Genomic DNA, 13,088 nt, shown 5'->3' on the forward strand with positions numbered 1-13,088 from the left:
TCTCTTCTTTGGCAATGCTTCAGACCAACACAGCATATAATACTCTCCTAGGATGCTTACGTTTTCATACAGTAGGAGAGAGATGAATGTAAGATAATGGTACTCCACATGAAAATCCTTTAGGGCAAAGGAAAAATAATTCAGTGTTCTTTCTGAATTTCCCACATGGAGTAATCAAACACTGCCACACTACCTCATTCAGTTTGGCACGTCTATCAAAACTAATCATTAAAATTGCAGTTCTTTGCAGTAGTCTTTTTTGGACTTCATGATTATTGTGCCTTCTTTTTTCATCTTCTCCTCCATGGAAGCAAACTACAACTTTTATTTCATTCTTTTGACATCAGCCAGGTTTTCTACAGCACACATTAATATCACTGCTCTCTTTCGGCCTTTTCCACCTGCAGTGCATTAAACTGAACAGTCCTGCAAGAGCTGAAGACTTACTACTGCTTAAAGAGCAGAGGGTTTCTTTCCATGTAACAATTCCCAATAGCTTGAAAATAAACTAAGAACAACAATCAAAAACACTGGAAATTCTCTCTTATCCTCCTGAGTACACTCCAGTGCCTCTAGAAAGCCTCTACACAAAGGTCCCTTGAAATTCTCTTTGAAAAGGAGGAGAAATTCTCAAGCCTCCTCTACAGCATCCCCAGCAGTAGTATATCTCACTTCACACAACACTCAGGTTTATAATACTAGTCTCAGTCTATGTTTTCTAGCAGTCCTGCTGTCAAGGAGCAATTCTGCTGTCTATCTCCAAAGAAGCTCCAATGAGACACAAAGATGCAGTACAAATATGTCCAGATGCTAGAGGCCACAACTGAATAATCCATTAAGATATATGCAGAAGTCCAGTCTTCTTACTGAATATTACATCAAAGAAGTAAAAATTTATGCAAACTAGGAACACCTTTCAGTGTCATCCTGAATCAGAGGTGAGTGTATATTGAATAATTAGTTTAAAAGGCAATAAGTCTTATCTTTTGATACTCTGTAGTGCAAATTCAGATTTCACCAGTTATCAGAAAGCAGAAACTGATTTACTATAAATGAGATGGGTAACGTGTTTGATAGTAATAGCAATAGGAATCACAATCAGTTAAGTCATAACCTCTCCTAAAGGCAAAAGAGAAAGGAAATTAATAGCATATCTCAACATGTAAAAGACAAAAAGAAGGAAAAATCAATTTATCAGAAAGATCATGGAGAAAAAATAGTCAAAAAGGAAAGAACATCTGGACCATTGAGCTAATTGCTTATTAAAAAACAGCTGGTATTTCATACATGAGAGAGGAAAACCTATTTCACAATCGGTTTCAAATGAAGGATAAAGAAAGCCCATTGCATGAGACCAAATACCAGTTTTGCATCCATAGATCAGAATTTAGAGCAATTTCCAGAAGGAAATACCGCTATTCCAAGTGATTACACTGCTAACATAAATTATTTTAGATAGACAAGGATCTCATCATAGTTTGAATTCCCTATGGTGTCATTTCATGTTATATTTGAGAAATTCCTCAATAAAAATGTCAAACAGAAAGCAAGTTGAGTTCCCCTGAGAATGGTTTTGGACATTTTCCACCACAAATTTTATCCACGAAATCTTAACCAAACACTTCCTCCCAACAAATAAATAAGTAAGAAATTTCACTTGATTAGAAAGAAAGAGAAAAATGTTGAAACAAGAACTCAGGAAAAAACACTTAACCTGTCAACCACATTTGATCTACTTAGTTGTGAATACTTCACATTTGTTTTTTTATAAAGAAGATTGTAATTATCTTTCTATACGAACATAACTAGAAAGGCATCCAGTGAATGTTTAAAAAGGAATCCAAACACGAACAAGAAGGTTTAAGATTTTGTACAGACTTCAGTCAAGCAATGGATAAAGAGATTCTGATGCAGGTCTTCTCCATTACAACCTGTTTCACAGAGGTTCCTAGATGGCCTGCAGGCTTAGCACTGAAATACCACTGACTCCCATCTCTAGGCCTTCTATCTCAAATTGTTAAACCAGTATTTCTGGTGGTGTGCATGTGATAAAATGCAACACAGGTCACACAGGTCACTGAGAGAGCAATTCAGCTGTCTAAATACAGGAGTCTGACATCATTTTAGATTCCTTATATTATTCCATCTGGCCAACAGCTCAAACTCCAGATCTACTCCTATAGATCCCACATCACATCTGTCAGGTCCAGCACTCTCCAAGTGGCAGAGGCATTTATGCTTAGTTAATCAAATTCTCCCTAAAAATTCCTGCTGCCTGGCTTCCCATGTGATGACAGAGGCAGACCCTAACAATAATGTCTTCAAGACCGAAATATGAGGGAGAAGTAGGGATTGTATAACTTGGTTCAGACCCAAAAAATCAACTTCCACCCAAGCTCATACATCTGTGGTGCTACATGAAAAATTGTTTCAGGCAGAGTTTTCAAAATCAACCTACAGCATGTTTTATAGGTTTTTATGTAAATTCTGTGGAAACGACGTCATTCTATGCAAGATCCTGCAGTACTACCTAATGTGTTTACAGACTTAATTTCAGCTTGCTGATCAAACATCGCATGCTCTTTCTTGGAAATAGAATAAAGTTGTTACACCATATATGATATAGTACCTAATTAGCAATCTTCACGTTGAGAGTTCTGTGAAGTCCTATAGAGAGTGTATGTGTGGGTAGATGGGGGTAGGGAAGCTGTTACAGTTGATATCAGTAAAATAATTCAATAAAAGATGGCAAACAGTATCAGGGATTTTGTGAAGAGTTCTTTGACTTCTTATAATCCATGAAAAATAAGTGATTTCTCAGAGAAAAGGTGGAAATTAGTGGACTCATCAAAGCTTCAATTTATTTAAGTTCCTGATTTCTTCACTGAGAAAAAAAAGCCAAAACTATTAATTGTCATAAACAAATGAAGTTATGCATGCTGGGTGAATTTTCCAAAAGGTTATAGAAATCCTAATTTCACACATGCAAATACAGTGGTTTAAAACCTTCCTGGGTTCTCTTAAAAACAACCAACTACTTTTACTTCCTTCTGGTAGTTTAAGTGAAAGGAAATAGAACTGTTACAGGATGGAAAGACTAGAATGCACTCCTGTTCAAAACTGATATTGAAGAGGTCATGGGAATAAGCATGGTATTTCAGCAGGCAGTATAACTGATAACACAAGCAGAGAGCTACGGACCAAACAATGACAGAAATCTGAACTTCTCTCTTCTCTAAGGACTTAAGTGTCTTAAACCTGAGTTAATTCACAACAACAAGTCACACAAGGGTTTGCACAGATACTTTTAAGATTATGAAGTCCAGCCTGAGACCCTGAAACTTTCATCCTCAGCAAATTTTAACTAAGGAAGAAAGAGGAATGGGCCCTCATTCTCTTTTCAGTGCCTCTAAGGAAATGCAGTTATTTTATTGGGACACAGAATAACAGAATGGGTTGAGTTGGAAAAGACCTCAAAGACCACCCAGTTCCTACCCCCTGCCATGGACAGGCTTGCTATCCAGGGATCCATCCAACCTGGCCTTGAACACCACCAGGGATGGGGCATGCACAGCTTTTCTGGGCAGCCTGTGCCAGTGCCTCACCACCCTCTGAGTGAAGAATTTCTTCATAACATCTAATCTAAATTTCCTTTCTTTTGGTTTAAAACCATTGCCCCTTATCCTATCACTACACTCCCCAACAAAGAGACCGTCCCCAGCTTTCCTGTAGGCCCTTTTTAAGCACTGCAATGAGGTCTTCTCAGAACCTCCTCCAAGCTGAACATGACCATATCCCTCAGCTTTTCTTCACAGGAGAGGTGTTTCAGCCTCTGTTTGCAGTCTCTGTCTGGACCTGCTCCAACAGCTCCTCACCTTTCTTGTGCTGAGGGCCTCAGATTTGGACACAGCACACCAGGTAGGCTCTCACAAGGGTGGAGTGGAAGGGGAGAATCACCTCCTTGACCTTCTAGCTACACTTCTTCTGATGCAGCCCAGGATATGGTTGGCTTTCTGGGCTGCAAGTGTACACTGACAGCTTATGTCAAGCTGTTTATCCATCAGAACCCCTAAGTCCTTCTCTGTAGGGCTGCTCTGTCCACTTATTACCCTGTCCACTTATTACTCAGCCTGTATTCATATTTGGGACTACCCTAGGTGCGGGTCTTTGGCCTTTTTTGATTAATATGATGTTTGCACAGGCTCACCTACTGAGCCTGTTAAGACCACTTTGGATGGCGTCTCTTCCTTCCAGCGTGTTGACTGCAATGCTCATCGTGGTGTCACCCACAAACTTACTAAGAGTTCAGTCCATGTTGTTGACAAAGGTGTTAAATAGTGATACAGATCCTGAGGAACACCTGTTGACCTCGCTTGGACATCAAGCCATTAACAGTAACTCTTTGAACATAACTATCCAGCCAATTACTTATCCACCAAGTGCTCCATCTGCCACATCTCTCTTTCTCCAATGTGGAGACATGGATGTTGTGCAGGACAGTGTCAAATGCTTTGTCAAAGACCATTCATTAGTTGAAAGTATTCAATCTGCATTTGAAGAAACAAAATTAAAGGGTAACTGTGATCTCTTCTAGTGTCCTAAAGTTACTTGCTGGGAGAAAGAGAGTCTCTTGCTATCATTCCCACTCATTTGTTCACTGAATCTCTTCTAGTGGAAACACGTTCCTAACATTCTTGGAGTAATACAAAATGCTAGCTCCAAGAATGTGAATATGATTCTCACAAATTATCTTGGTAAGCTTTGGACCAATACTTGGAACCAGAGCCACCTGTTAAACACAGTGGTTTATATTATTATAAGTCTTTCCCCTATCTGTGCCAAAACCAAGTGTTTAAGTAGAGATCTATGAAAAGAAAATTAGAAATCCATTTATCTCTGTAGATCCAGCCTGTATCTTGCATGATCAGAGAAGAACAACATAGCATGGGTCCAAGATAATCCCACAGATCTGCAAGGTTCATCTTTTATCAGGTCACTCATTTTGCTGTTCATAATTGCCAGTATATTTTTCCCTACTTCTACAGGAATAACTGGAAACAAAGTTGATATTAGCAAGCTGTTAGAAACAATGTATCTATACATTAATTTGAATTCCAAATAGCTGAATTACTTGTGTCCTGTTTTATTAAGAGATATATATGAACATTAATATAAATAGAGTTTTTCTTTCTTTTCTTTTTTTTCTTTTTTTCTTTTTTTGAAAATGAATGGCTGGCTGCTCTTTTTGTAAGAAATACCTCTTGCACAATTAATCATTTGGCCACCTCAGGTTTACACAAATAAATCTATTTAGTCTGTTCTATGATAAATGAAATTTGGAAGTTTGTGTCAAAAACCTGTCAATGGTCAGGATGTATAATCCATCTGAATAAATATTACTTCATTTGAAAATGAACAAAGTATGAAATACATCTACTGAAAGGCTAACCAGAAATTTGCTCAGAAATTCTAGTTGTTACACAGCTTCAGCGAGTGCAGACTGATGTTACTGGACATTATTATTTCTGCTACATAACTGCCTTATTTTTCTTGCAAAGAACATCAGCTTCTACCACAGTAAAAGTGCTGCAGAACACAGACAAAATATCCCTTTTCTGCACTATTTTATGCACATCAACTCAAAATGAATTTGGGACCGCATCAAACAGTGTTCCTCACATTCATATTGGGAATAATGAGAAAAATAGTCACTAGACACTAAGATATAACTAAAATGACTACCCAGCAAGCAGGTACGAGAAACTGGACGTTGTGGTCAAAGTTCATTTCCAGGTAATTGGTGCGAAGAAATTTAAACAAAACACTGGTGTTTTTTTGGAGTACATTGGATAAGATCCACCTATTTAAAACAAAGCAATGAACATGAATCAAAATTCCAGGTACCTAAATCCTAAAAACTGCTGAAGCAACTAACATCTTGAACCTCTTTTTGTAAAGTTAGTGGACTGTGCCCATCTCTTTTGTAAACATCTATTAATAACTACTCTTCTGCCTAGTTTTATTATCCAAGTCTCCTTCATAAAAACAAACAAAAAGACAACACAAATTTGCACTTCTAATGTTTAGTAATCTATGTTCATACAGAACATCCTTGAAATATGTTACCCTAAGAAGGAAAAAAGGGTGGGGAGTGAGCTTTAAGTAAATGACTGGAATTACAAAATTTGGAAGAAATAGGCAAAGTATATTGAAGTGAATAGGACAGATTACTTTTATTAAAAAAGAAACCCAAGTATCCAGCACAGGCTTTGTTTAAAAACCCCCACCACCTTGACCTCCAGTGTAGGAACAGATAATCTCACTGGAGTATGTTAGGATGATGAGTGCCAACTTTAAGGATCTGGTCTAAACAACTCTGGAGTCAATGGACACATTTCAACTTCTTTAATTGGATCTGAATCAGATTTTTTACAAAATAAAATGCAACCAAAACATCAGAATCTTGCCACAGCCATGAAATGAAACTTTCTTTCCAGCATTCACTACTTACCAAGACAGTTGTGGCCATCATGGGCCAACATGAACCCATCATAGCACGTACATCTGTAGTTGCCTGGAATGTTGATGCACTCATGGACACAACCCCCATTGTAGAAGTCATTTTCACACTCATCAATATCTAAAATATAAAAGGAGGGGAAAAAAATTGTAGAAAGATAATTCTAAGAGAAAAATGTCTCCAATCAAATATAAGTTTGAATACAAGTATGATTCTAATTATTGTATACACTCATATTGCATAATTCATCCAAGAGAATTACTGACAGAATAAATGCAGATTGTATAAGACTAAATTCAGCAAGTTTCAGCATAGGACACTCTGTCCAAAGTAATGGAAGCATCAACAGAGGAAACAATTATATGAAGTCAGATTTATTTTTTTAAGTGATTTGTATACATTTTTCTTTTTAAACTGTATTTTTCTATTTTAAATAATCAAGCAGACAATGAATTAAAATCATAGAATCATGAAATCACAAGGCTGGAAAGGACCTACAAGATCATCTAGGCCAACTGTCCTCCCATTACCATTGCTACCAAAAGCCACTAAACCATATCTCGTAGTTCCTCATCCAGATGCCTCTTCAACTGCCAGGGATGGCGACTCCACCACCTCGTTAAATGTTTGACTTGGTAGCAAAAACAACTATCTGAAACATACTATTAACATGGCATAGTGCATAAGATGGAACTATGTTTTCTTTAACCAGAAAAAAAGTTTTCTCAGTATAATAATGATTTGATGTACTCCTCACAACATATAAAGCTGCTTTTCTTGCAGTAAATCTTGAAAAGCACAATTTCTGAAATAGCTGTCGCTGTCCACTGAGCATCATGAAATTGCTGTTGATAACATGATATAGTTTTGTCTCTCTTGTCTCCTATCCCAGAAAACAAGTCCTATTTAAATTTTCCATATTAATATAAATATTTCCACAGCAACAACAAAATCTAAAATTTTATTCTTAGCAAGTACGCTAGAATTATTTTAAATTATTTTTGTACATTGGCATGTATCTTGAAAAACAGCATGAATGGCAAGAGATGCATTCTGCTTCTGGTTTTATGATTTTTGTTGTTGGCATTCCACATCATAACATCATGTAAAGCACTGGGAGTTAAAAGAGTTAGTGCCCCACTTCCATGAACCACAGATTTTCCAAATACTTCGCTCTCAGAAGAGAAGAACTTCATACCCAAAGGACTCTGCATTCAGAGGGGAAGATAAAGATTCTGGCAAGTCACAGGACTCGCTCTCTCTCTCGCTACCTGAGTGTGCTCCCCAGTCGTTTCACCTTCAATTCAGAGTAAGACCTTCGGTTCTGGACACTCTCGCTTTCATTTTATTTGATTTATTAGCCTCAGCTTCAATTATATATTGTATTATATTGTGCTATCTTGCATTCTGATATCATATTTAATAAATTATTTTTCCTCCTCAGGTTGTTGCTGCTGTTCTGTTTTTAGGCCCATCTCCCGTCTCCCTACCCTTCCCCCTTTTCCTTTCCCTCTTCCTAGGGCATGGGCCCAGGGGTCCCTGCTCCATTAGTCACAGAATTGGGCCAAACTGACCCATAAACTATTGATACTCCCCTCCAGCCTGTGTGCCTGCTGTCCCTCTGTCATGGACAGAGATTGATCTAGATAACCTTGTGACAGCTTCAAATGCAAACAATCCTTCTATGATCTTCCCTGACTCACATAAAAATCACTTCACTCATTCTAGAAAGTGCAAACTTTCTTCTTTCTACAACTTATATTTTGACACACAGATGGGATGTCAGTACTACAATTGCTGATATGAATCATTCTGCAGTGCACATCAGCCAACTAAAAATTAACAAATAATTACAGTCAGCCTTCTATCCTGCTATCAGCTCTAAATCTATGGCATACTAGACCAAAGCTGCTAACTACTGTCCCTAAATTACATGCTGCATGATGCAGAGTTAAAATAATCCCTAGGAAATCATATTTTGGTACCTTAAAACTATCCTGGTCATGCATTTCAGATGTGCCTTTCATTGCAAAGGTGGCTGGAGTATTTCTGTACTAGGTTCACACAGACTTTTCAGGAATAAAATGAAATACAAAAAAATTTCTAAAATTACCACCAGAAAAGATTCGCTACCTAGTACCACAGCCAGACACAATGGCAAAACAGCAAGGTAGTCTGGGAAAACCAAATGCTTCTGAGAAGACAGCTGGAACTCAGTCACCCAGGGGATCTTCATACATTTCTGGCCCTTAGCTTGAACCTAAGTTTGCCTCTCCTTGCACAGTCTTTTGAGACATATGATCAGACCATTTATGCTCAGGGGACTCAGCCTCCTGACCTGAAAATCATGGATGATGTACAGAATAGCCACCCCCACCCCCTCAATTCAGACAGAAACAGATAGAGACTTGCTACTCCACCTGGACTGTCACAAGTCCTTGGGGCCAGATGAGATCCACCCAATGGTGCTGAGGGAGCTGGCAGAGGTGATTGCCAAGGTGCTTTCTACTGTCTATCAGTGATCTTGGACAAATGGAGAGCTTGCCAACGTGACTCCCGTCTACTATAAAGGTCATAAGGAGGATCCACAGAACTACAGGCCTGCCAGCCTGACATTGTTGCTGGGGAAGATAACGGAACAGATCGTCATGAGTGAGATCACACGGCATGTACATACACGACAACCAGGGAATCAGGCCCAGCCATCACTGTTTCATGAAAGGTAGGTCCTGCTTGACCAACCTGATTTCCTTGTATGATCAAGTGATCCGCCTAGTGGATGAGGGTAAGGCTGTCAATGTGTAGACTACCTACACTTTAGCAAAGTCACTGACACTGTCTCCCACAGTATTCTCCTGGGGAAGCTGTCAGCCCATGGCTTGGACTGGTACACCCTTTGCTGGGTAAAGAATTGGCTGGAAGGCTGGACACAGAGAATGGTGATGAATGGAGTTAAATCCAGCTGGTGACCAATCACGAGTGACATTTCCCAGGGGTTGGTACTGGCCTATCCTGTCTGATATCTTTATTAATGATCTGGATGAAGGCATTGAGCGTGCCCTCAGTACATCTGCAGATGACACCAAGTTGGGAGGAAGTGTCAATCCGCCTGAGGGTAGAAAGGTCCTACAGAAGAATCTGGACAAGTTGGATTGCTGAGCTGAAGCCAACAGGGTTAAGTTCAACAAGACCAAGTGTGGCACTTCAGCCACAACAACCCCAAGCAACACTACAGCACTACAGACTTGGGGCAGAGTGGCTGAAAAGCTGTAAAGTGGATATAGATCTCAGGGTGTTGGTCAATGTTGACCTGAACATGAGCCAGCAGTGTGCCCACATGGCCAAGAATGCCAATGGCTTGTACTAGAAATAGCACTGCCAGCAGGAGCAGGGAGGTAATTGTCCCCCTGTACTCAGCACTGGTGAGGCTGCACCTCGAGTACTGTGTTCAGTTTTGGGCCCCTCACGGCAAGAAAGACATTGAGGCCCTGGAGTGTGTCCAGAGAAGGGCACTGAAACTGGTGAGGGGTCTGGAACACAATCCTTATGAAGAACATCTGAGGGAACAGGGATTATTTAATCTGGAGAAGAGGAGGCTCAGAGGAGACCTTATTGCTCTCTGCAACTCCCTGAAAGGAGGTTGTGGCGAGGTGAGGTTCAGCCTCTGCTCCATGGTAACTAGCAATAGGACATAAGGGAATGACCTCAAACTGTGCCAGGGGAGGTTCAGATTAGATATGAGAATGAATTTTTTCTCAGAAAGAGTGGTGAGGCATTGAAATAGTCTGTCCAGGGAGGTGGTGCAGTCACCACCCCTGGAGGTGTTTAAGGAACACCTAACAGATGTAGATAGAAGTAGTACTTAGGGACATAGTTTAGCCAGCAATATTGCTGGTAGGTGGACATTGGAACAGATTATCTTGAAGGTCTTTTCCAAGCTTAATGATTCTATGGTCCATCAAAGGAGGGAGAGGTCCTCCCCTCAGCTTCTTTCCAAGACTGGTCTGGTCTGCCTATCCTGAAAATCTCCCTTGAGCTCCAAGTAGCCTACATCTCCTTCCACTTCTATCTAACAGCTCTTAAGGCCTCTGTATGTGAACTGCTGAGTCATGGCCTGAACCTCTGATTGATCACCTGAGGCGAGCAATGAGTCAGCCATGGGAGAACAGGTGAAGGCAATTCACCTGTGCTGCAGGAAGGGGTGGAGCCTGGCTCCACCTCTCCTACACCCATGTAAGAGCTGGCTACCAGTGGGGAAGGATTTCTTCTGGAGATCCACTCTGCTGGAGTTTGGTAAGCAAGCCTAGGATGTGGATAACCTTTCTATATATTCTCTTTTTGTTATTATAATCTGCTTTGCCTAACTCTCTTGTTTATTTTGTAATTGTAGCATCTTAATATTCATTGATTATACAGCCTCTCTCTGCGATCTCCTCAGGAGCTCAAAATGGGAATTACTAATTTAACTTCACCTGCAATACCAGTGAATTTTTTTTTTTGTAAATCAGCATTCAGCACAACAAAAATATTGGAAATAAGGAATTGGAGACAGGTTCTTCCTAATAAAAATACTGCCTATTGCTAAAATGTAAACTTTCTAATCTTTCAATCATTGGTCTGTTTTGAAGTGCTCCCATCTTTCACTAAGTGTTTCTATCCATTAGCTGTACAAGTCCTACGTCAGCACAGCCTGTGGTTGTACTCTACCTTCCAGAATCCAGTATGACAACAAATAGCTTCCTCTGTGATTTTTCCTGAAAACGATAATCAGAAAATCAGTTACTAATTATTGGGTCCCTTCTGAACATATTTGCACTGTAGCGTTGCAAAGTCCCAGAGAAGCTTTCCTGTATTTATAGCCCAGTGAATCTGGGTGCACATTTCCAGAGCCTTCTACACATCTCCACTTAACAAATATTTGCAGCTTACGTTGCCATTCGTGAATGTTTTCAAAAACTTCCTATCATTTTCACTCTACAAGGACAAAAGCAAAGACTTACAGTAATGCCATGTTTCAATGGGCCAACTCAATAACCAAAAAGCATATAACATTATTTCAATGTCAGGTGCGTACTCCAAGATAACTTCACTTTCAGATTTGCTTTTAACTTTCATCCAGCACCAAGTTTCTTCAGAAGAAAGTGCAATCAGTTGTTATGTTCATCAGACTACAATGCCCTGATGAATTTATTTCCTTTTTTCAAACAATGAATCAAGTAGGACTATATTTTAAGTAAGTGACAGGAGAGCCTTCCAAAGAGACAAACATCAAAGTAATGTACAGTCTTTTTCTTCATATACTGATTTCTAAAAATCTACACCATTATCAGGAGCTCAAGGTGCTGATGCAATACTGATACTTAAGTTCCAGAAAGGGTAATCTAACAGATACCTCAACCAGAAAAAATAACTAAAGAGACAGATTCTTTCCACCTTTTTCTCTCAAGAAGTTCCAGTCATGTTAAATTTTCCCACAGGGTTAGAGGACTGCTTCTCCCTCTTGTATCCCAAGAAGGCTACAAAACAAGGAGTGAAGCTAAACTTTTTTTTTTTTTTTAAGAGACACGATGTGGGGTTTCTTTGGTGTTTTATTCCCCCTCCAAAAACACCATGTTACTTAAGAGACATCATCTGTTAGCTGACTGGAATTGCTACGTCCAGTACTGTTAATAAAACAGCAAGAGGATAAGGCTGGTATAAATAAATAAAGCAAACCATCACTGAAGAAAAATTATTCAATAAACCCCAACCAAAAACCTGTACAAAGGCTACAAAGTTGAAAGGTTGAACTTGTTTCAAGCTCCAGTTGCTCCAAGAGAAATGCAGACACTGTATCAGCAAACAACACAAACGCCACTCTATCTTGAAAGAGGACATTCTTTAAAGAATACATCAGTGAAAGCGTTGAAAACTGTAGTTCACAGGCAGAGTATTACATGTGACACAGCAGGATATGGTTTCCTCAGTAAGCCTAATACAGCAATAAATGCAAAAGGAGTGCATTCAAACACGTAAGGACGGTATGCTTGCTCTTAATTTTATCTGCAGTAAAACTCAAAATTTCCAGGGACCAGCTATGTTTGCTTCCTTTTGTTTAGATCATATCCTATTACTGTTTTCTTCCTGTAGTTACAGAATTGGGTGCTAATTGAATTCTGGGCTCCAAATAGCTCTAAGCAGAAAGTTAGCTGTTCACATTAATTTTGTAGAACCAACTAATCTTACAGCTTTTGTAGTGTTTGATCACTTAAAAATGTTATTCATCGTGAAAGAACTGCCATAACACAGAACAAAATAAGCAGTACATACAATGCTGAATTAGCAAGATCTGCTGCAGTCTAGTTCTCAGTTGGAAGCCAACAGTTTTATCCAGATTGGCAAAATACTTTCAAAGGTTTTAATCCAGGTAATTCTAGCCATGCAGATAGGCAACTCTTGGAGTGACTGATAGTGCACTGAAAAGAGCACAGCCAGCAGGTCGAGAGAGGTTCTCTTCTCCCTCTTCTCTACTCTGGTGAGGCCATATCTGGAGTGCTGAAACCAATTCCGGGCTCCCCAGTTCAAGAAG

At 39.5% G+C, this 13,088-nt stretch overlaps 1 protein-coding gene across 10 annotated transcripts in view; it reads right to left on the reverse strand.

Annotated features, from left to right (window-relative positions):
• Positions 1-13,088, reverse strand: part of SCUBE1 (signal peptide, CUB domain and EGF like domain containing 1) — a 210,023-nt gene that overhangs the window by 169,256 nt on the left and 27,679 nt on the right. For all 10 annotated transcript variants that reach the window (XM_085232512.1, XM_085232532.1, XM_085232490.1 and 7 more), the window contains exon 3: positions 6,512-6,640. In XM_085232512.1, the coding sequence (XP_085088638.1) occupies positions 6,512-6,640 (129 nt within the window). The remainder of the gene's footprint in view (positions 1-6,511; positions 6,641-13,088) is intronic.

Source organism: Meleagris gallopavo, chromosome 1 (genome assembly GCF_905368555.1).
Source record: "Meleagris gallopavo chromosome 1, MGAL_WU_HG_1.1, whole genome shotgun sequence".
Lineage (NCBI taxonomy): Eukaryota > Metazoa > Chordata > Aves > Galliformes > Phasianidae > Meleagris > Meleagris gallopavo.